Source organism: Elephantulus edwardii, unplaced genomic scaffold (genome assembly GCF_000299155.1).
Source record: "Elephantulus edwardii isolate Elephantulus edwardi_28Jun2011 unplaced genomic scaffold, EleEdw1.0 scaffold00037, whole genome shotgun sequence".
Taxonomy (NCBI): Eukaryota; Metazoa; Chordata; class Mammalia; order Macroscelidea; family Macroscelididae; genus Elephantulus; species Elephantulus edwardii.
The window spans coordinates 13,526,021-13,551,623 of record NW_006399787.1 but is presented as its reverse complement, the minus strand read 5'-3'; the positions used below and the strand labels follow the sequence as shown (position 1 = coordinate 13,551,623).

The window sequence follows — 25,603 nt, the reverse complement described above, 5'->3', positions numbered from 1 at the left end:
TTTTATAAGAGCCAGAAGAGAAGAGATTGTGTCTATCTCTGCTGTCCTCAACACCGAACAGTGCCTGGCACATCAGAAATACTTAATAAATATAGCCAGAATAGAATAAGACTCTGAAATACAGGAAGTGAATGACTGCTGGCCCTGTTCTTCCTAGCTCCAGGAGATTCATCTGCCAGTTTCAGACCATCAAACACAGTGCCCAGAAGGTAAGCTCAGATAGGAGCCCAGAGTCTTCCCCCATTATGACTGTTTCTGTGTCTTAGGATCCCTTTTTTGCCCCAAAGTTACTTCCTGGTATTTCCAACCTCACCAAAAGCAGGTGAGAGAGAAAAGAGAGTCATCTGGCATACTCCAAAAGTCTAAGTGCAAAGAAGTGAAACTTGTTGACTCTTGTCCTGGCCATCAATCCTCCCAGAGACTATGATCAAATCACATCACTGACAAATGGCATTAAGGCAACCTCAGGTCACTCAGCCTCTAGCTGGAGGCTTGTTCTCCTGCTGGGAGAAGCCTAAGTAGTAGTTTGGATGTAGAAATGGAGACTGTTTCTGTTTCATTATTTGCATTTCTCTGGTGGACTGAAGACATTTCTGGAACAGATGAAGAACACACACATTCCACTGCCACCACTGACAGTCACCTTAGAAAGATGACTATACTTTCAGAGACTTATTTCTGACGCTTCTCTGTAAAATAAAATCCTAATAATATCTACTTTAGGGGGCTGTCATGGGGATTAACATGTAAGAGGATGTTTTTTATAACCCTAATGTCTTGTACAAATGTTAGTTATCATCATGTGTTTACTTGACTTTCGATTAAAAAAATCCTTGTATCCTATGTCCTCAGGGAATGCCTGGCACCCCACACTCAGTCCATGCTGCTCTTTGGTCCTTTAGTAACAAGGATAGAACATGTCTTTCTCAGATGTCTGCTTTGAATCCACCTTGTGTCAATAAGCATATGGCCCCAGAGCCCTCACGGAACACCCTGCCCCCTTTCTTGCCCTCCTTACTAGCCTGACAAGCACCAGGGTGCCTTTCTAGGGCCAAGCATCCAACCCCAGAGTTCCACTTAGAGCGGGAAGAGCAGAGCCTCGTGAGAGTTATGTTGTTTATCTCATTAGAACAGGAGGCACATAACTCAAAGCCCGCGTGTGTGGTGGATGGAGGAGGGAAGAGGAGGAGGCAGAAGGAGGAGAATAGAGTCACAGCTGCAGCAGGGAAATTAACCTTGAGCAGTGAGCCTGGGGCTAAGGAAGGATTTGGAGAAAGAGGGAAAGAGAGGTAACAAACGAGGGGAAACCAGCTCTCCCTACTACACACGACCACAGTTATCCCCCTAGTCACAGACCCCAGGAAGCAAACTGCTTTTTCTTACTTTGAGCTGCAGCTCCAATTACAACGCTTACGTTCATGCGCAAGCACAGAGATGACAGACTCAAGCACACAACTAGTTCCAGAGAAAAACACAGTACAATGTGCTTAATGCCTGTATGATCAATAGATTCTTACAAATAGCTTGTTATACAAATTTCCCAAGACCAGCAGTTGGATACTGAATGTTGTGAGGATCTCTGGCAGCTGCAACAGGAGCTATTAAGAATTCAACAGATGAAATAGAAGAGAGAAAGAAGGATGATGCAGGATACAATGTTTGAAATGCGAAAGACATGACTTGGAACAACTTGCCCTTGCCCTTCTACAAAGCATTAGCAGGAAAGAGACCCCCTACCCCCAACACTGGAGATTGGATAGTCAATTATTATTTTCATCTTCTGTGATGGAAAACTCCCTACTGTGAGATGTTGGCTAAATCTTTTTGTGCCAATGAATTTCATCTTAATTCTTGTTATGAATTAAAATATACTTCCTGTTGTTGACGTGTACCGACCCATACCTGACCCTGAGGCAGGTTTTCAGAGGCAGTTAATTGCACAGGAGGAGGCTGCCCATCCTTCTTCCACAGAGCAACCTGTGGCCTTGAACCGTGTGCCTTCGAGATGACAGCATGGCTGGGTCTCCCCACTGTCCTAACTGGAACCAAGTGTCATCTGCTCCCAACCCTCCATCCCGTTTACCAACTTAGGTCTGAAAGAAGGCCAATAGGGGAGCCAAGGTGACAGGGAGTTTGAGAAAAGAAGCAGTGAGTCTATCAACTCAAAATTGGGACAAACAGATAAATTCCAAACACTGCTGCCCTCCCATCATCTGCCCCCGTCCGACCCCGTCCTGGACAGGAAGGAGAAGGAACAGGAGGCTCCTCAATGGACCCTCACAAGCATTTCAAGAGCTCCAACCCATCTTGCTGCTTCCAGATATCATCACCACGGCTTCTTACCAGCTGCCATGTGACACGAGCTAGAAATTCTTCACCAATGGAGCATTGCAACTGTATCCGTCCTTCTTAAGAAAGGAAGATAACAAGCCTTGGCCCAATCTTGCTGAACCAGAATCCAAGAGACTCAACTACTTGTAGTTTGAAAAGCTCTCCGTATTAGAAACTTTATATGAGATAAAAATCTTACTTTTCAAAGAGAAGAACAAACTGGGGGAAAGAGGCGGGCAGGGAGAAAAGTGCAACAATGAATGAATGGAAATCCAAAGTCTCTGTAAATATTTATTAAAATGAATAATAATAATAACAAAACCAATTCAACTGTAACAAAAACAACAAAATAATATTACTTTTCATTCTATTTCTAGGGTCCAGGATCTAACAGGTCCTCCCCATCAATGTTTGATTGTGAAAAACAATTTGCAGCAACTCTAGAAGACTGGAAAGCTGTTTAATAAATCAGCTCCTAGTTAAAGCTTGAGAAGTGGGCAGGAAGTATTTCACAAGCACTTTATGAAGACCGTTTCCCTGGGGCTCTGCCCTCTTCTTTTCTCATGGCTTGCTTAAAAGCTGCCCTGGCTTCAGGGAAACCTCCCAAAGATTCCAGGCCTTGGCTCTTCCCTGAAAGTCTAAAGTTCTGGGTACTTAGTGCTACATCTGCAGCCCTCACTAGGGCTCTCTGTCTGGTTCAGCAACCTTCCCTCCCGTCCATTTCTGAATTTCTTTCTTTGGATGTGCCAAGGTGCACCTTAAATTCAGAATGCTGCCTGTCTCCTCTATTCAGAGGTTCCCAAGTCCCTTGCTAAGAATTCCATTCAAAACCTGACACAGTAACAACAACTAACGTTTACCAGACATTTGCTCTGTTCCAAGCTAATACTTTATACACACTGTTAACTCATTTCATCATGACAATGACCCTTTGGGAGCCTAAAATGATGAGGAGTGGGGCTAATAGTGATTAAGTAACCAGTTCAAGGTCATGCAGCTCCTAAAGGGGAGAAAAACTTGGGTCTACAGCCCAACCTCAAAACCTCTCTACTATCCTACCTAACTCTCCAATGAGCCATCTGCTCACTTGTCTGAATATCAAAGGCCTGAAATCCAGAGTCTTGGCTTTTTAGGAAAAGAGTTCTCCACACCAATGCTATCTATCAGAAAAGAGACCTTCATCTACCGAGACCACCACTTCTTACAGAATTTCTTTTTCGACCACATCAATTACACCATCAGGGGGAAAAAAAAGTATTCTGACAAAACAAATGCATGGTAAAAAGGCACGTAAAACATAGAGAAGGAGCAAAACCACTATAACGTGTTTCCCAAGTTCCTCAGAAGAATTTTGTTAAAGAATAATAGGGTTGTAATGTGGGGAGAAGCCTTTTCAGTTATTGTGTCCAATCCTTATCTGACACATCCTTCTTCACAATACACCAGACAAATGGCACATATCTAGCTTCTGCTTCAATAATTTGAGTCTTCATCCTGCCATGAAGTAGTCTACAGTGCTGGTGAACCATTCAGTTATTAGAAAAATGTCTACTGTCTCCTACACTGCTGGTAAGAGGACAACCAGAGTACAATCATAGGAAGAGGACTGTGATAGATGTAGCATATGCATTTGTTCTTTGACCCAACAATTTCACTTAGAATAATGTATGTCATAGATCTGCATGCAGTATTTCCAGTCTTTTTCTAGTATTTTTTTTCCCTATCCTATAAAATAACCCAAATGCTCATATATAAGGACTTGATTGAATAAACACTAGAGTGATAAAGTTATAAAAGAGAAAGAAGAAAGATATACAAGAAAATGGAACATAATAATAAAAGAGCAAGACGGAGAATGGCATAAAATAAACTGTCATTTATCTTATAAATGTGAAAGTTGTTGTTGTTGTTGTTGTTGTTATGTGCCATCAAGAAAACTAAGACTCATAGTGGCTCTATGAATAGAAGTAGCACTGATGCCGGCTCTATCCTAAGCCAATCTCACTGTCTGCGACATACAAGCCTCCATTACCCCATTCACTGTGTCAATTCATCTCATCCAGGTTCTTCATCTCCTGCACTGATCTTCTGCCCTTCCAAGCATGATATCCTTCTCCAGAGAAGTCCCTCCTGGCCACGTGCCCAAAGTATGTGAGACAGAGCTTCAAAATCCTAGCCTCCAAGGAGAAACTTGGTTTTACCCTCTCCAAGACAAACCTGTTTGTTCTCCTGGCTGTCCATAGTATGTTTAATATGCTTGTCCAGCACTCTAGTGGCTTAGTGGTTAAGAAACTGCACTACATACTATGCTGCATTAAAAAACAAGGAACTCATGCAATATTATTCAAAATGGTTGACTCTAGAGAACATTATGCTGAGTGAAATATCCCAGTCACAAAAGGACAAATATTACATGATGCCACTGTTGTAGAATGGGACTGTCCTTGGGGTTGGGGAGAGACTGAGTAAGATGGGTTCAATAATGTATACTGCACTGAAACAGAGGAGGGAGAGAACCGTCTAAAAGAGAGATGTAACTGGGTATTTCTGTCATCACAGGAGACTAGAGCGAGGGCTGCATGGTGGAGGGGACCTGGGGGAGTGTTTGTAAAACAATGAAAGAATCTTTTCTTTTACTTTTCCATAATTTTTGGACTCATGTACTTATAACTTGTTAGTCAAATTTGTGTCTACTAGGTTGCAACACCCCCATGATACATCTTGAAGGATATGTACATGTACAGCCAAGCACAATCAATAAGAGTGCATCTAAATTCCAAAATCAATCTCCATAATAGTCTATGTGTTTCCTACTGCCAAAGGGCCCTTTAGAGTAGTGAGAGAAGATCTTCACCCTGAAACCCACAGCGTCCCTTTTCAGCAGGAAGTAGCTAAGAGAATACGCCGTCCCCTTTTCCTTATGACTCAGGGTGAAGTCTCTCTCAGGGAGGAGTGATAGGGAATGGCAAAGGACACACTGACAAAGAAGATTAATCAGAACTGGCTTTGACAAGCACTGTGGCATTTGGACAAGAACAAACTGGGAGGAGGGTAGAGAGAATAGTGCAACAATGAATGAGTGGAAGCCCAAAATCTCTGTAAATGTTTATGAAAATTAATAAAATATAATTATAGAAGAAAAAAAAAAAAAGAAACTGCACTACAGTCCCAAAGGTATTGTGGATCTAAACCATTACCTGCTCCACGGGAAAAGGATGAAGATCTCGCGTAATCTGCTGCCTTTGTAAACCCACTGAGAGTCAGCTATGGCTCACTTCTGACTCGACAGCACAAAACAATAATAAGAACATAAATATTGTTGTTGTCATATGCCATAAAGTCCCCTGGGACTCATAGTGACTCTACGGACAATAGCTCTGAACCCTGCTCTATCCTGAGCCAATCTCACTGTCTCCAAAACTACTATTCCCATGACCCCAGTAACTGTGTCAATTAATCTCATTCGGGGTCTTTCTCTCCTGTGCTGTCTCTCCACCCTTCTGAGCATAATGTCCTTCTCCAAGGACTGACCGCTCCTGACTACATGCCCAAAGTATGTGAGACAGAGCTTCAAAATCCTTGCCTCCAAGGAACAGCTTGGTTTCACCCTCTCCAGGACAGACCTGATTTTCTCATGGCAGTCCAAAGTATGTTCAATACTCTTCTCCAACATCACAACAAGAATGTAAATATATATGTGTACAAAAAATGCATATATTCAATATAGGTTTTTAAAGGAAGAATAAATCAAAAACTACCAGGAAGCAGTTCTGAGAACAGACAGGGAAACACTGCATGGTTCAGGATCAGGAAAGAAGTGTGTGAGGGATGTGCCCTGTCTCCGTATCTTTTCAATCGATATGCAGAAAAGATTATTCAGGAGGCTGGGCTGGTTCTATGAGGAGGAATGTGGCATCAAGATTGGAGGAAGACTCATCAGCAAACTGCATTTATACAAATGACACAACCTTGCATCCTGAAACTGAGGAGGATCTGAAGCACTTGCTGCAAAATGGCAAGGACCATAGTGTTCAATATGGATTAAAGTTCAACATCAAGAAAACAAAGATTCTCACCACTAGACCAATTTGGCAGCACCATGAAGGATGGAAAAGAGATTGAGGTTACTAACAATTACAGCTTGCTCGGCTCCACAATCAACACTCTTGGCACCAGCAGTCAGGAAATCAAAAGATGAATTGCATTAGGAAAATCTACTGTCAGAGACCTCTCCAGAGTACTAAAAAGCAAATATGTCATTCTAGAGACAAAAGTGCACATGATGCAGGGTATGGTCTTGGCAATTAACTAGTTACGCATCAGAGAGCCGGACTATGGAACAGAAAAAGAATTGATGTGTTTGAGTTGTGGTGCTGGAGAAGAGTCTTCAACATACTATGAACTGCCAAGAAAACAAATAAGTCTGTCTTGGAGAGGGTAAAACCAAGTTTCTCCTTGGAGGCCAGGATTTTGAAGCTCCATCTCACATACTTTGGGCATATGGCCAGGAGGGACCAATCCTTGGAGAAGGACATCAAGCTTGGAAAGGTGGAGGGACAGCACAAGACAGGAAGACCCTGGATGAGACGGATTGACACAGAAACTGGGGCAATGAGGATAGGTGTGTCGGAATCAGTGAGACTGGATCAGGATAGGGCAGGATTATTGTACATAGAATCGCTATGAGTGGCAGGCAACTTGATAGCACATAACAACAACAACAGAGAGATTGTATATGAGACAATAGTAATAACAATAAGAATTTACATTTAGACAGAAAAAGGGAACTCAGGAAAAGGATAATAATAAAAACTAAACTTTCTCAGAACTTGACTTTAGAAAGATACAAGTATTTTTACTCAATTACAGAGTTTCCACATCTGACTAAGATCACAGACCAAATGTACCTTCATTGCTGAAACCAGAACAGAGAAATGGTGTATGTGTAATACATATATAAAACAATGGTTTTCATGATACTTGATATAGCAATGAAGGGTAGTGATTCCTAAAATACTAGAACCAAACAATACAAAGTATTTGTAGCCATTTGTACCACCTGCTATTTTCTAATGAAAGAGTTTCTAGACCCCAGACTCCATGAAATACACAGGTTCTGCCAAGTTGATTGAAAAGGAAAAAGGTAACATTTCTTTATCACTTAACAACATGACTGACTATGTAGAAATGTCATAGCTTCTACAAAAATTTACTAGAATAAATGAGTGAGTTTAGCAAAGTTTTGGTTGTATTCAGCCATTTTACAAAATTGACCAATTCAATATACTAGCAAAGAAACACTAGAAATGGGAAGCATTGATGAGGAACATGGAGATATGTACCATGCTCGTGTATTGGAAAACTCAATATTGAGAACTGTTTATTTTCTCCAAATTGATCTACAGATTCTGTATAATACCAAATAGCAGATTTATGAAAACTAAAGAAATCTTTAAAGTTCTTTTGAAAAATCTTAAATGTCATAAACAAGAAAAGACACCTTAAATATGAAGGGTAACTATTTTAATGACCACAGGTATTAGAACGGCCAACTCAAAATTCTATATCCAGCAAAGATATTCATCTGGAGTGGGGAAGAAACCAGGACATTGTCAGATGAAAGAATATAAGGCTAAGTTGTCATTTGTCACTCTATACTAATAGACTGACTAAAGAAAGTAAAGGAAACAAATAATAAAAGATGAGGCCTTGGAAAACCTGGAAGAAGAAAGAGCAAGAGTAAAAAAAAATTACTAAAATTACTAAACACAATATAAATTTTGTCCATCTTCTAATTGTTAGAATGATACCGTTCTCAGTATGTATAAAGGAGATGTTTAACACTGATAGTGCTCTCAATGTGTATAAAGGAGATGTTTAAAGGAACTGTATTACAGATGAGGGGAGATAAAAAGATACAAAGGATCAGGGAAAGAGGTTAGTGTAACTATAAAGGGCAGAACTAGAGAGATAATTATATTGACAGAACAGTTCTACATCTTGATTATTTAATATCCCACAGATTGCCAAAAGAAAAAGTAAATCTGTTTGGAGGACATATAACCAGATGCTCCTTAGAAGCAAGGGTGTAAAGTCTTCTCATATATTTTGGATATGTTGTCAGGAGAGGTCAGTCCTTGGAAAAAGGCATTATGTTGAGAAAGGGGAACCTGTACACTATAATAGAAAAAGTGCTAGTCTATAGGCCTTTTATTGTAAGAACCACCTTCCCTCTGTAACTTGATTTGTGCCACTACTAGAACCTCTACTCGGAATATTATTGCTTGTTAATTTTTGACTCATGTACTTTTAACTTATTAGTTAAATTTGTGTCTTCTAGGTTGTAACACCTCCATGATACATCTTCAAGGATATGAACATGTACAGCTAAGCACAATTAATAACAGTGCATCTAAATTCCAAAATCAATCTCCGTAATAGTCTATGTGTTTCTTACTGCCAAAGGGGCCCTTTAGAGTAGTGAGAGAAGATCTTCACCCTGAAACCCACAGCGTCCCTTTTCAGCAGGAAGTAGTTAAGAGAATACGCCATCCCCTTTTCCTTATGAATCAGAGTGAAGTCTCTCTCAGGGAGGAGTGATAGGGAATGGCAAAGGACACACAAAGGAGATTAATCAGAACTGGCTTTGACAAGCACTGTGGCAATTGGACAATTAAAACAGACATTCGGGGTGGGGAGAAGAACGAACTGGGGAGGAGGGTAAACAGTGCAACAATGAATGAATGAGAACCCAAAATCTCTGTAAATGTTCATTAAAACTAATAAAATTTAAAAAAAAAAGAAAGGGAGGAAAAATAGCAATAGAGAAGAAGATCCTTAATGACATAGAATGGCACATTGATGGCAACAATGGGCTTGAGTGTGGCCAGAGATCGTGGGGATGGCACGGGATAGAGCAAAATTCCAATTAATTCTACAAAGGGTCACTATGGGTGATAGCTAGCCTGCGGCACCTGAAGGCATCTTGACTGTGGTTGTAGTAATATGAATGAATATGTGTAATAAAATTCCCTGGACTATCCACACATGTGAGATCAATATCAGTTTTCTGATTTTGGTGTTTTACTATTGTAACATTAGATATTTTCATTGAATGACAACTATATGAAATTTCTCGGTACTATTTTTTGCAGCCTCTGATGAGTCTCAAATTATTTTATAATTAGGGTGCTCCAGTGGCCTAGTGGTAAGAAGTTGTGCTGCAATCCCGAAGGCAAGCAGTTTGAATCCACTAGATGGTCCTCTGGAGACGGAGGGGCAATCAGATCCAATCCAATGGTACACATACACCCCCAAAAATTAAATAAATATAAATATAACAAAATTAAAAAATAAATTTAAAAATTATTTTATAATTATGTTAACTGAAAAGCACCTGTAATTACAAGAACAAAAAGGTAAGCTGTAATAAATGTGAATAAAATAAGACAAATAAGACCAGTTGTGCACTGAGTTAGCAACATAACCATGTAGAGATTCAAGTGATCTTAAAACACAATTATTTTTCCTATAGGTAACCTTAACTCTGAGTTTTACTCCAGAATTGACCCCGAACCCAGTGCCAGTGACAAAAAGGAAATACAACCTACAGCTAAGGAAGCAAAGGAGGATGGAGCCTCTGGGTTCAACCAGCCATCCCCACTGGACCCACCTGGGAAAACACTTTGCAGTCCAGAGGGGAGCAAATGACAGGAAAATATCTTCTAACAGAGCAAAAGGCAAGCAGCTGTAAACCAAGACCACCAGTAAGGTGATAAAGCATCCTCCCTTCCCCCCTTTACAGCTACGCCCCTGTTCAGCATGAAGAAGCCAGAGAGTCGGCATCCAATTCCCAAATCAATAAGACAGTTGGTTTAATTACCATTGGAAAATGCTTGTCATTCTGCTGTAGCATCTGGTCCCCACTGGATCCGCATCATTTCCTTCACCTGCTCCCCCCACTGACCAAACTGCAGCTCTGCAACTGCATCCTGGCCCATCCTCACCCTTCTGCCCCCAACCCTCACCTCCTTGTACCCCCAATACGTTTTTCCCAATTAAAAAAAAAAAAACACAACAAAACAAAAACCACAATTATTTGACTCTAGATTCTTAGCAAAATACAACCTAAGAACAAAAAGAATGGGGAGGGAAAAAACCTTAAATTGTGTTCAGTATTAATATTATTATGATACTGTTGCGTGTATGTTGGGGAACAAAACAAGTATAACTTACATATCAAATAAGTGTTTTCAGATCCAGGAATCTCTTAATGTGAGAGAAAGGAGATAAAAATAAAGGCAAAAGTTCATTGCTGTTGAGTAAGAACTGATTGAAAACCATAAGGGGTAGCCTGCTCATCCTTCTCCCTTGCAGATGCTGATGGATTCAAACTGCCAGAGAGGTGCTGCCTTTGAGTTAGTATTTCAACTCACTGTAGACTAAGTCACTGAGAGAAACGAAGTAAAAATTAAAACAAATAAGGAAAGAAAAATCTGTACAATGGAATTTTATTGGGAAATAAAAGGTTCTTTCATAAGGGTTGTTGTTGTTATGTGCTGTCAAGTCACTTGTGATTCATAGTGAACCTATGCACAATAGCTCTGAACCATGTTCTACACTGAGCCAATGTCACTATCTCCAACACAACTGCCCCTATCTTGCCCATAACTGTGTCAATCTATCTCATGCAGGGTCTTCCTCTCCTGCATTGTCCTTCCACCCTTCCAAGCATGATGTCCTTCCCTAAGGACTGGTCCTTCCTGGTCACGTGTCCAAAGTATGTGAGACAAAGCTTTAAAATCCTTGCCTCCAAGAAGCAATCTGGTTTCACCCTCTCTACGACAAACCTGCTTGATCTCTTCACAATAGGTCTGGTCATCGCCACAGCCTTCTGAGCAATCAATGGTTTCTAGAGGTAAGGAGTAAACTGCTTGATCTCTTCACAATCCATGGTATTTTCAGTACTCTTCTTCAGTATCACAACTCAAAGGCTTTGATTCTTCTCTGTCATCCTTATTTATTGTCCAGATCTCTGATGCATAGCAAGTAATTATAAAGACCATGGCCTGGATAAGGTGCACCTTAGTCTCTAGACTGATAACTTAGCTGTTCTGCATTCTAGAGAGGTCCTTGACAGCAGATTTTCCTAATCCAATTTGTTTTTTAATTTCTTGACTGCTGGTGCCAAGAGTGTTGATTATGGACCTGAGCAAGCTGAAATTTTTAACAATCTCAATCTCTTCTCCATCCTGATGCTGCAAATTGGTGCTATAGTAAGAATCTTTGTTTTCTTGATGTTGAGCTTCAATCATACTGATGACTGCAGTCCTTGACTTTCTGCAGCAGATGCTTCAGGCCCTCCTCAGTTTAAGTAAGCAAAGATGTATTGTCTGCATAGCGCAGGTTGTTGATGAGTCTTCCTCCAGTCCTGAGGCCACATTCCTCCTCATAGAGCCAGCTCAGCCTCTTGAATGATCTTTTCTGCGCACAAATTGAAAAGGTATGGAGATAGGATACATCCCTGACACACATCTCTCCTGTTTTTGTTTCCTTGCTATGTTCTGACTACTGCTACCTGGTCCAAGTCTAGGTTTTGCATGAGCACAATCAAGTGTTCTGAGATTCATGTTCTTCTCAAGGTTAGCCACAATTTGTTGTGATCAACATAGTCACATGCCTTTGGGTAGTCAAAGAAACACAGATAGACCTTTTCTTCTGGTACTGTTTCAGCCAAGATCCATCTGACATTGGCAATGAAGCCTCTAGTGCCATGTTCTCTTCTAAACCCAGCCTATACTTGTGGTAGTTCTCTGTTGGTGTAGTGTTCCAGTCATTTTTGTATCATCTTCAGCAGGATTTTGCTTGTGTGTGATACTAGTGATATTCAATAATTTCCACACTGTCAGGTGCCCTATTTTTTGAATGGCTCTTTCATTATGGATCCTTAATATGGATCCTTAATATGGATCTTTTCCAGTCAGTTAGTCAAGTAGTTGTCCTCCAGATTTCTTGGCACAAGCTGGTGAGCACATCCAGAGCAGCATTTGTTTGCTGAAGTGTGTCAGTTGGTATTCCATCAATTTCTGTGGCCTTGTTTTTTAACCAATTCTGTCAGAGCCACTTGAACTTCTTCCTTCATCACCATTGCCTCTTGATGATATGTTGCTTCATTAAATTCTTCTTTTTTGTATAGTGATTCTATGTACTTCTTCCATCTCCTTTTGATGCTTCCTGGATCATTCAATATTCTGCCCATAGCATCTTTAAGTATTGCAACTCAAGGCTTCAATTTGTTCTTCAGTTCTTTTAGCTTAAGAAAAACTGAACAAGTTTTCCCCTTTTGATTCTCTGACTCCAGCTCTGCACATTTTGTTATAATACTTTGCTTTGTCTTGCTGAGCTGTGCTGCCCTTTGAAATCTTCAGTTCAGCTCCTTAAATTCCTAATTTCTGGGCCCATCAACAAACGAATGGATAGAGAAGCTGTGGTATATCCACACAATGGAATACTACGCAGCATTGAAAAACAAGGAACTCATGCAATATTATTCAAAGTGGGTGACCCTGGAGGACATTATGCTGAGTGAAATATCTCAGCACAAAGGGACAAATACTGCATGGTGCCACTGTTGTAGAATGGGTCTGACATCAGGGTGGGGATATGACAGAAAAAAACTGGATAAATTATGTATATTGTATTGAAACAGATGAGGGAAAGAACAGATTATAAGTGATATATGATTGAGTATTATGGTTAGCACAGGAATCCAGAATTAAGGTTGCATAGAGAAGTGTACTTGGGGTGGGGGGTGGGGGGAAGGGACGTGGGAATTGTATACTAGTGAAGGAATTTTTTTTCTTTTTTTTTTTCTCTCTTCGGAGGGGGAAGCGAGCTGGTGGGGAGGGGTGGTAAGGGAGAAAATTGCAGCAATGAATGAATGGAAATCCAAAACTTCTGTAAAAATAAAAAATTATAAAAAAAATAATTCCTAATTTCTTCCCTTCGGCTTCTCAGTGCTCTAGTGCAATATTCAGTTTCTTCTGACATCCATCTCTGTCCTTTCTTCCTCCTCTCTCTTTTTAATGGCCTTCTGCATTAATCATGGATGATATTCTTAATATCCTCCCACAGCTTAACTGGTCTTCATTCATTCCTGTACAAAGCATCAAACCTATTCTTGAGATGGTTTTCAAATGCAGATGGGATTAGACTCAAAGTCAAATTTTAGTTCTTGTGGATTTAATTTCATTTGCTTTAGCTTCAGTTTGAACTTTCATGTGAGTAGTTAACATCTGTTCCTCAATCAGCACTTACCCTAGTTTTCACAGCTGATAATTGAGCTTCTCCAATGAGTCTTTCCGCAGATGTAATCAATCTAATTCCTGCATAAACCATCAGGTGAGATCCATGTATATAGTCCTTGATTGTGTTTCTTTTTAAAGGTATTTACAATTAATAAATCACTGATGGTACAGAATTCTATCATTCTATCTCCAGCTTCATTGTTGTCACCAAGTCCACATTTTCCAACTACTGGTCCTTCTTCTTTGTTCCCAACTTTTGCATTCCAATCACCTATTATTACTAATGTGTCTTGATTACCTGTTCAATTGCTTTTTGACTGCAAAGGTTGGTAGAAATCTATTTCCTCCTCGTTAGCTCTGGTTGCTGGTACATATATTTGAATGTCTTTCTTGTATGTGTGTGGATATTTCCTTGTCACATTAATATTTCAGGATGGATCTAGAAATGGTCTTTTTACTATAAATACTAAATTTTTTCTCACCTTTTTATTTCCATTTCCCACGTAATAGATCATATGATTACCTGATTCAAAAAGTCCCAAGTCAATCCTTCTCAGTTTGCCAGTGCCCAATATGTCAATACTTATGTGTTCCATTTCTTCCTTAACAATGCCCAATTTTCCTATGTTCACACTTCTCACATTTCATGTTCCTATCACTAGTTTCTGCTCTCAACTGTTCCTTATCCTTTATGTTGCCCAATATGAGGCCTCAGCCTCCAGTGCCATATCTTCAAGTCTACGCTAAGTACACTTATTTTACGTACGGTTTTTGAAGGCCTGGTATTTTGGAAGTGAACGACCAATTTCATAATGGGGTTTCTCTTTAAGAAAAAAGCACACAAAAAGAAATTATAGTGCTTAGTTCTGAACTCTGAAAAAGGCCTCAAAACATTGACTAAACCAGGAGCATTAAATGAACATCACCAAACTGTGATCTTTAAATAACATTTCCTTCAAAAAGGAGCCAAAGTTTTTCAAAGAAACAACTGATTCTGGGTCAAGGGCAGGACGTATATAATATGAGCCTAAAACATGTTCCCCTAATTGACAGTAAGGAGACTATAAAAAACTGCTGCAGTTGTTTCTAAACACCAGTACTCAAAAGCTCATTGCTGTCAAGTGTGGCAGAATCATAGCTGGCCCTAGTGGGAGTTTTCAGATGCTATCTATAAAGCACATGGGAGGAGCTTGCTTTTTCAACGTTCTCTTGAAGAGCTGCTGGTAGAATCAAATGCTAGAGAGCTATCACCCTGGAGTAACAGCTCTACTCCTTTGTTGTGCTAGGTAGTGACTATGTTGTCCCAGGTAGTGACTGTCACTAGAACTCCATTTTCTAAACTCCAATTGTATGTTAATGGGTGAGGAAGACTTCAGAAATGGAAGGTAAAAATTGTTGTACAACATAAAGAATTAAGCCAACATTAAAATATATTGTACATGTAGAAATTGTTCAATTGCTAACATGCTCTGCTGTGTGTATTCTCCACTCAACACATGTGGTTTGAAAAGTGAGAGATAAAGAGAACAGGCCAAAATCCCTGCTGACAAGCATCAGTACGATAAGTTTTGGCCATGAGTAAAAAAAAAAACACCCACCATCAAATAAGTTTCAATCAATTAGTTCGTCATTGTTGTTATTGAGTCATAATCGACTCATCATGATGTTGTTGTTGTTGTTGTTGTTGCCATGGAGGTGTGTACACATCATAATAAACAAAAAAAAACCCACCTAGTTTTTATCAATCACCTTTGAGGATAAAAGGGACCTCTGGTGGTCTCAATAATAATAATGAGATAGGGGGTTCCCCCCATTTTTTGTCATTCTTCTTTTTAAATGTTATATTGGTTTGCATAAAAAAATAATATACATTGTGCTTCACAGATTTTTCATTCATATTTTATTTCACATGATCATTTCCATACATTGTGTTTTAGAAAATTAATCACCTATATCGATGCCCACCAGTATCTTGTCTTTTCAGGTCCCCACTGGATCTATCCTAATTCCTTCCCCCCTCCTCCTTCCACCCACCAAACTATGCGACCCTGTGATTTTGCCCTCATCCACCCTAAGCTTTACCAGCTCCCTTCTCCTCCCCACTTGGACTTTGATACACATCTTGCTAATTATCTTTCTATTTTTATAATAATGGCCTTATGCAGTATTTGTCCTTATGAGACTGAGTTAGTTCACTCAACATAATGCTCTCCAGTCTCTTCCATGTTATGCAGTATTTTTCTAAATTATTGCTCCTGAGTGCATAGTATTGCGTAGTATTCCATCATGTGAATGTACCAAAATGTCTCCATCTAGTTGTTTGTTGATGCACATTTGGTTGTTTTCATGTTCTTGCAATTGTAAATAACGCTGCTATGACCATTGGTGTACAAATCTCCATTTGTGTCACAGCTCTAATTTCCTTAGGGTATGTTCCTAGCAGTCAAATAGCTGGGCTGTATGGAATTTCTATGTTCACCTTTTTGATGAAATGCCAAACTGCCATCCAGAGTGGTTGTACTATTTTGCAGCCCCATCAACACTGTATAGGAAGGAGTTCCAACCTCTCCACATCCTTTCCAGCATTTACTGCTTGCTGCCCTGTTAAACTTTGCCATTGATACCAGGATGAGATGGTAGCTTATTATGGTTTTGACTTGCATCTCTCTTATTGCCGGTGACTTTGAGCATTACTGCATGTGTCTGTTGGCCATCTGAATCTTTCCAGGTCTTTTACTCATTTTGTAATTGGGTTATCGGTCTTTTACTTAAGGAGGCCCTGTAGTATTCTGTAAACTTTCATTGTTAGACCCCTTGTCTGAGATAGCATTGCCAATTTTTTTTCTCCAGTCAGTATATTTTCTTCTCACCCTATTGGGGAATTGTTTTGATGCACACAAAGACTTAATCTTTAAAAGATCCCAAAGAGTTATCCAAACAATGAGTTTTTTGAGTGTCAGTGTTTAGTAACCAACTCTAGTGACTAAGAAGTTACATTATTGGCTCAAAGGTAGGCAATTTAACTAGCTGCTCCATAGAAGAGATATGGGCAATCTCCTCTTATCCAGTTAACAGCCCCTGAAAACCCACTGGAGAGTCAGCTATTGAAGGCAATGAGTTTGAAAGTTTCAGAAGAGGGAGAAGTCCAGCATAATGGGCTTGAGCATGAGAGAGGCTATGAAAATGGCACAGAACACGGCAATGTTCAGATACATTGTTCGTGGGGTGGCTATGAATCAGGGTCAATGCAACACCCAACAGCAACAACGAAAAAACCAACCAATTATTTTGAAAACCATTCATCCTGCTTTCAGGTAATGAACATATCGTATCTCACAATAATAAAATTTTTAATGAGGGAAACTTTCTATTTATAGGTATTGCACAGCTAATAAATGAAAAAGTAAGAGTACTGAATATACCATGGACTGCTAAGAGAACAAACAAGTTTGTCCCGAAGAGGGTGAAGCCAGGCTGCTCCTTGGAGGCAAGGATGCTGAAGCTTCATTGGACATACTTTGGATATGTTGCAAGGAGGGACTGCTCCTTGGAGAGGGACATCATGCTTGGGAGGGTAGAGGGACAGTGTGGGAGAGGAAGACCCTTGATGAAATAGATTGACTCAGTCATTTGGGTAATGGGGATAGGTGTGTCGGAGACAATAAGATTGACAAGGGATAGAGCAGGGTTTAGGGCTGTTGTCTATAAGGTTGCTATGAGTTGCAGGCAACTTAATGGCACATAACAAAGATGATGGGATCAAGAGTCACCACCCCCACCCCACCACCCCCACACACACACCCGTCCCTAATGGAATAAAGGATCTGGATAATTATCATCAAGGGCTGTGAGTGTCAGTAAAAGAGAGATAAACAGACCACAGGAGTCTCCTGGCAAAAGAACACACTGCCATTTAGGAAGTTTTCTTGCCAAAAAACGATAGCCTGAATTTGCTCAAGTCCAGACTGAACTACAGATTCACAGGCATAACAACATGGGGATATATGCAATCAGCGAATTTAGACTCTCAGAAACACTGATGAATCTCAACAAATATCATGTAAGAGTTAAAAAGTAAATGTAAAGAGACTTGAGAGAGACATCAAACTTCCTCAGTGTATTATATTTGAATCCTTACTTAAGCTATGGGGAAGTAAATGTTGGCTAAATATTTGATAATATTAAATATTAAAGTCTTCTTTGAGCTAAACAAGCTCTGATCTCTCACCCTTTCTCCAACGGCATGGCTTTCATTAATGCCCCACACCACCCTTGATGCTACCCTGGGAATACCTTCCACAAGCTAGCAAAATAGTTGAGCTTCTGGAAAATTATCCCCAGGTCTCTGCGCAGCAGCTCTCCCCCCCAGTCTCACCCCCACTGAGTAGATCCCAGACATGCCCTGGTCCTCCACCCTCTAAACTGGATGCTCAGGTCCCAGGGTGGCATGGCTCACCTGGGCCTCGGTGCCTCTTCTCCATCCAGATGTAGCAGTTGTTCTGGGCCACTCCTGTCTGTGAGTCCAGGAAAGGGAGGCGCACGCTGCGCTCCGCACACAGCCGGGAGTTGTAACTCCGGCAGTGTTCAATGGCTTCCTTGTAGAATTGGTCCCCAAGCCTGCAAGAAAACAGAGAACAGAAGATTGAGTCCAGGGGACACTGAAACCACTCCAAGGGAAACGGAGGGCAACCACCCACCTCCTCAGGAGGCTTCTAAAAACCAAGGCAATGAGCCTTGCCAATGGGAAGAATGTAACTCTGTCTCCACCAGGTTCTATTTCCTAACTTAAGCCATTTGACCTTAGATCCCTTTAACAAACAGTTCAAGATCCCAAGAATCAACAAGAGAAGCAAGTTGGATGCTCAAGGAAGTATGACCTCTTTGCTCCATAATGAAAGTAGCTCCAAAATAACCCTCAGCATGAGATCTAGGCTCTCGGCTTCTAGAATCTATTCATATTTTCTCCCGATGATCTGACTCCGACTCCCATGGTCTCAACAACTAGACTACACTATCATGAGTTTTGCTTTCATAGATGCCTGATTAGGTAACCAGGTCCCTTTCTAGTCTTTTGCCAGGACACAGCTCATGCCACACTTTGCTTTATATCTCTCCAAAAGCCTGATGCTTGGTTAGCACTCATATATTATGTTTCTTTATGCTGTAAAAGCAGAGCTGAGGGCATTGATGGTTCAGTGGTAGAATTCTCACCTTAGATGTAGAAGGTCTGGGTTCAATTCTTGGCTAAGGTACTTCATGGTTTATATATTGCTATGATTCTGACTAGGTTTCAATAGAATTTCCAGACTAAGATGCTTTGCTATATACTTGGGCATATAGCAAGATTAGTAATTATAATATTGTATCTGTTCCAAAGACCAAAACCATGCAATTTATATCAAATGCAAATAATATAAGGATCAAATGCTTCTTGGAAAAAAATGATAGGTAAATTGTTGTAGGAATCATTGAGTGAAGTACAACTCATAGCACCTTTGAACAACTTATCTAAACCCTGTCCTTTCCGGTGGAATCTCAACACATCTGGCACACCATAGGTGCATCTTATTGAGGGTCTTCCTCTCTCACTGACCCTCCACCTTTCTAAGAATGTTATCTTTTTCCAAGGAATAGCCCCTCCTAACTACATGCTTTTTAGTATGTGAGACAAAGTTTTGCCATGCCTGCCTCTAAGAACTCTGGCTGCATTTTTCTGCAACACATACTCATTTGTTCTTTTGGCAGTCCCTGAAATATTCAGTACTCTTCTCCAACACCACTGATTATTTTTCTGTCACATTTACTAATTGTCCAGCTCTAAGACACACAGTAAACGATTAAAATGGCCATGGCCTGAATTAGGCTCACGTTAGCCTTCAAACTGACATCACTGTTCCTTAGTACTTTGGAGAGGTCTTTGACAGAAGATTTTTCCAATGCAACATGGTGGTGTTTGGGGTTATTTTGGTTTTTTTATTTCTTGACTGCTGATACCAAGGGTGTTGATTGTGGACCTAAGCAAGCTGAAATCATTAACAATTTCTATCTTTTCTCCATCTATTGTGATGCTGCTTGTAGGGCCAGTGGTAAGGATTTTTGTCTTCCTGTTGTTGAGATGTAATCCATATTAAAGGCTGTATGTAGTCTTTGATCTTTTACAAGTGTTTCAAGTCCTCCTAACTTTCAGGAAGCAAGATTGTGTCATCTGTATAGTGCAAGTTGTTGATAAATTTATCTCCAATCATGATGCCACATTCCTCTTCAAAAAGTTCACCTTCTGTAATGATTTCAACATTCTATTTTATAAAGAAGATAGGCATCTAGTGGAGGCTAACAAATTGCTCAATTAGCTATGAATACAACAACATAACTTCAGTCAGGTAAACCTGAGCCTCTTAGTAGGGAGTAGGGAGGAAGGAAGAAGAGGAAGAGGTCACAGGGATTCCAAGGGTCGAAGAGAGAATCAAGGAGGTCATTCTGATGCAACATCATGAATGTCCCTTTGTTTGAAAAACTCAGAAAGTTAAAGCTAATATAGCTCTTGAACGAAGTAGAGGAATAAACAAAGTAAAGTTTTAAGTGGACTTTTCTAGTTTTTCTGTATTCTTAAAAAAAGTCAATGGGTCTGATCCTATCAATGAGTTTCAAGTAAACGGCTTATTCTAGGATGATACAATCATTCAAGCTCATGAGGCATGATTTGGAAACACCTGTGGACACATCTCTGAAAGTAAACAGCTTTGTTCATTTTTCATCTGTGAACACCCTCATTATCACAAGGAAGGAGCAGTGTGCTCAGAAAGTACCTTCGCATTTCAAAAACCAAACTGTAATCAAATTACAGTGGTCACACTGCTGAAAATTAATTTGGTGGGAGAGGGATAAAAGCCCAGTAAAATGCAATAAAACTAAACAGACATAAGCCGATATAATCAAAGTTAGTTACAAAGGTCATGAGATTGATCAAAAAATAAAGAATCATTTCCCACAAAGCATTTGCATTTGTATCACACCAGCTTAAACACCTCCTGTGAAGGCAACATATGAACACCTATTTATCAATTTGCCATACTTGGATAGACAAGGAGTCCTATTAGTCTGATGTGTTACATGTTGCGTTGGTAACCAAAAAGTCAGTTGTTCAAATCCACCAACTTCTCCACAGGAGAAAGAGAGGGCTTCTCCTCCCATCAATATTTACTGCCTTTGAATCCCAATGCAAGGGGCTGCTATGAATCAGAACAGCCCTAAGTTTGGGAGCTTGTGTGTTGTCATGATGCTAAAAACTTTGCCTCCAATATTTCAAATCCCAACTGAGTCACCTACAGTGGATAGGATTCAGCAGAGCTTCCCAACTAAGGCAAACTAAGAAGTAAGGCCTGGTGATCTACTTCCCTAAATAAGCCAATGAAAAGTTCAAGGATCAGCACAGGTTATTTAGCACTAGGGGATGAGCCCCCTGGGTTGGAAGTCCCTCCCAAAACACAGCAGCCAGATCAATGGACTCAAGCCAATCAAGATGGCACAGGACCTGAAGGCATCTCATTTTGTACACAGGGTCACCATAAGTGACCTTGAGGAAAGCTGGCAGAAATCAGCAATACAGCTCAGGGTGACTGAGAATGTTCACAGTCAGCTCAGCCCAGACAAGAAAGCACAGCTGCCCAGGATGTCCTCAGTGCTCCAGTTCCTCTCTACAAATCAATCATGGCACGTGGATTAGAAGCATGAAGAAAGGGAGATGCATGATAGAGGTGTCTAACATGAAAAGCATCACATTCTAGAGGTCTCTAACATGAGACCACAAGAGAATGCATAAAATGAAGTAAAAGCAAAGGTGGGGGAGTGGAATTGTACACTGAAAGCCACCTACTAGAGGGAACAGGGTCTCCATTTTCAAAACAAGCTGCTAAATTCCAACACTGAAGAAGGTCAGAGTCCAATCTCAAACTGGACTGATATGTTAAGAACTTGAACTTGCTGAAAATGTAAAGTAAGCTTGCCCAGTACTCGTGCCCCCCCACCGATGGAAAGGAGAATGTCAAACAAAGTGGCAAGGCTGGAGAAAACAGATTTCATCTTAAATACTTTCCACTTTGGTAACATGCAATGTTATGAGTAACAGGCATGCTGGGGAGACATGTGTATTTTGAAATGTAATCTTTACGTGAAGGATACCGCTCTTAAGTAAATAGCAAAGACTATTTGCAGACTGGAACAATTGTACTAAAGATGGAAGTTTTGATGGCAAAACTGTAGCATCCAATACTCCCTCTACGATCACCATAAAGGTGGCCACTTCTCAATAGAATGGGAGCTGGCAGATCCTGGGAAACAAAAATTTTAAGCCTTTTTACAAGATATGGGAGGAGAAGAGAGACTTCAACCTCCTTGATAAATCCAAGCCGCGCTTCTCCCAAAGTTAATTAGCCAAGATCTTCGCAGGGCTGGCTGCTCCCACTGGAAGAAAATCGATGGACAGTTCTCCCAAACCCGAGGAAAGCAATTTAAACAAAAGAGAGGACAAATGTCCTTCCCAATATGGTATTTCTACCACAAGAAAAAGGAAAAAACCCCGCAATGATAGGATCTGAGGAGTGACATTTGCATTTAAGTTGCAAGGGGCAGAGGAAGGGGGAAACACTGGTAGCAAATGATTCATGGTGTGCCCTGGTGGCCCACGTGTCCCAGCCCGACTCAGGTGTGTCCCAGCCTCAGCCATCACCTGCCGGCACCAAACCAAGAGGGCTGGCTTGCCCTGGGATGATAGATGTCCTGGGCTCCCAGAAGCTGACACAAGGCAGAATAGAATGATGTTCTCATCAACAACTGACTTCAGGCTACTCAAGGCTGCAATCAGAAAGGGGGACAAATGGCTGAGCTCTCTGTGAGAGCCAGGCAGGAGGACCAGGGCATGCTGACTGGAGCAGAACTGGCTGCCGGGCTCAGGTGGGCAGCTGCTAAAGGGTCCTTGGTGACCCCAACTGGACAGAGGGCGCCACCTCTGGGAGCGTGTCTTTGGAGGATATTCACCAGAAGATTAAAAAGGATTCTGAGTGAAGAAATAGGAGGCTTCTCTGAAATAACTGCTAACTAGGCTCCTCTGAAAGGGGCAGTGGTGGTTCAGCGGTAGCCTTCTCTCTGTTCACACAAAAGATACAAGTTCAAATCCCCACTAAGTCACCTCAGGCACAGCCACCACGTGGTGACTTGCATGTCGCTATGATGTTGTGCAGATTTCAGTAGCACTTCTAGATGAAGGAAGGCTAGCAATAGGATGAAAGGGACTGGCCATTTATTTCTTATAATCAGCTAATGAAACCTCTATGGTTCCTAGTTATCTGATTATAGGGATGGCACAGAACCAGACGGTGATTCATTCTGACATGGAAGGGGTCACCAGGAGTTAGGGGGCAACTCAACGGCAGCTGAAGCAACAATAGGCTCTGAGTGTGATTTTCAGAACTGATCACACCCACATACCCCCCTAAGACATTCTATCCTCTGCCTTCTCACCCATCCAACCTCCCTCTTACAACCTCAACCATGAGCTTAGATTCCCCTTCCTACATCAAATCTCCAAAGCAGACGCCTGAGAACCCTTTCTTCACCAGTTCTCTCACTCTGTGTTCTCAGTCAAGGATATGGGGACCTGCCACACCTCAAACACATGCCCGAGAGCAAACACTTCATCTTCCTCCAGAAACCTGCTTCCTCACCAGCCTTCCTTCATTTTTTCTAGGATAGGAATTTGAGGGAACATTATTCTCTAATACCCCCTGGCCAGTTGACTCTGGCTCTCCCCTTTCCTTTATCCCATCTGGCACTAACTTCTTTTCTTTTGGAGTCACCCTTTTCTCTCGATTCCCAGGACCACAGCCACAAGTCCCTCTTTGCTATAAACACAAAACCTTGGCCAGTGACATCTCTTTGCTCACATGCACAGAATAAGCAGAGACACAGAGAAACCTCACCTGGGCAGCACTTCTGGCTCTTCCTTCCCCCTCTTCCTCTCTGCGGGCACCCAGTTTTCCTGCTGTCTCTCTCAGCTGCCCACAACTCCACAACCATCCACAAACACACAGCAAAAGCATCTGCACCAATATGCCAACTTCCTGATATTTGCATTTAAATCTTTATGGCATCTCCCATTTATGTAGGTTTCATTATCGTAAATAGCAAGCATGGGGCATTATGAAGTTCTGTTTTCTTTTTCTCTTCTAACTATTCTATTCCTAAGTAATCCTTGAAATGAAGCTAATTAGATGTTTAAGCTAGACTATGTTGATATTGTTAGGGATCGTCCAGTCGAGTCTGACCCATAGTAACCCAATGAACAGCCTACCGAATCCCGCCCTACCCTATACCGTTCTCATCATCTTTGACACACTAGAGCCCATTGCTGAAGTCACTGTGTCTATCCATCTTGTCAGGGGTCTTCCTCTCTTTCTCTGACCCTCCATCTTTCCAAGCCTGGTGGCCCTTTCCAAGGAATAGCCTTGCCTGACTACATGTCCAAAGTATGAAAGACGAAGCTTTACCATCTTTGCCTCTAAGGAGCACCCTGGTCAAAATTTTTTTTTTTTTTGCTTTTTCTTTAAAAAAAATTTTATTTATTCATTTTCATGAACATTTACAGAGATTTTGGATTTCCATTCATTCATTGTTGCACTTTTTTCTCTACCCCTCCTCCCTCCCAGTTCTCTCCTCTCTTTGAAAAGCAAAAGATAAACTTCTTTGTTGGTATATAATCCCCCGCCCCTGATCTGCGAGCGCCACCACCCCCAAATGCACTTCACTATGCAACGTTGATTCTGGATTCCTGTGATAATCCTAATACGCTATCAGATATCACTTTTAAACTGTTCTCGCCCTCATCTGTTTCAGTTCAGTATACATAATCTATCCAGTTTTTCTCAGTCTTACCCTAACCCTGATATCAGTCACTTTCTACAACAGTGGCACTGTTCTTTTGACATTATAGTTCAGCTTCTTATCAATAGGCCACCAAACTCCCTATATAGGTGTGGTTGGTCACACTTTTTTTTTTAAATATTTTTTTATTGGGAAAATGGTCACACTTTTTAAAAAACACATATCTGTTCTTTTAGCAGTGCATGGGATACTCGGAACTCATCTCAAACACCGCAGCTCAAAGGCATCCGTTCTTCTCCCATCCCCTTCCTTTCTCATTTTATCCTCCTCCAATAATGACAATGTTGCTGTTGTTGTGAACCATCGAGCCAGAACTTACCCATATAGCTGACCCTTCAGTGGTTGCATGCCTTTGGGATTGCAGCACCGCTTCTTACCACTAGGCCACCAGAGCTATACTACTAATTATAATGATGTCTATTTCAACACAAATCTATATTTAATATTTGTCTACCAGACTATCAGGAGCCCTTGTGGTGGAAGGGTTAATCATTCAGCTGCTAACCGAAAGGTCAGCAGTTCTAACCCATCAATGTCTGTGCAATTTGCTCCCATAAAGATTGTTACAAGCCAATGAGCTGATTTTGACTTAAATGATAGAGCATAACTGTCTAGAAAACTAGCACTTCCTAAGCTATAATCTTTACAACATGCCATAAAATTAGTTCATTCTAATAGTTCATTATTCTTTATAGTGCTGTGAATTACTTAATATGGCCACCTAGTCACAGGGAGCTCTCATGGCCTAGTGAGTAAGGCATTGCAATGCCAATCCAAAGGCACGTGGCTCAAGTCCACCGCTTGCTCTGCCACAGAAAGATGGAAGACAGGCAATCTCTGAGAGACTCTGAAAACTGCAAAATCAGCTATGAGTGAGTTGCGACTCTATAGCTATGATGTGTGTGTGTGTGTGTGTGTGTGTGTGTGTGTGCCGTCAAATCAGATCTGACTGATACAGGAGGAGATTGTCCCTCCTTCCCCGGCAGAGCATCTGGTGGATTCGAACCATGCGCCTCTGGGATTGTAGTTGC

General features: G+C 41.0%; 1 protein-coding gene across 2 annotated transcripts in view; it reads right to left on the bottom strand.

Annotated features, from left to right (window-relative positions):
* DPF3 (D4, zinc and double PHD fingers, family 3) overlaps nt 1-25,603 on the bottom strand; it is a 389,049-nt gene that overhangs the window by 199,590 nt on the left and 163,856 nt on the right. For both annotated transcript variants that reach the window (XM_006884717.1, XM_006884718.1), the window contains exon 2: nt 18,094-18,254. In XM_006884717.1, coding sequence (XP_006884779.1) covers nt 18,094-18,254 — 161 coding nt within the window. The remainder of the gene's footprint in view (nt 1-18,093; nt 18,255-25,603) is intronic.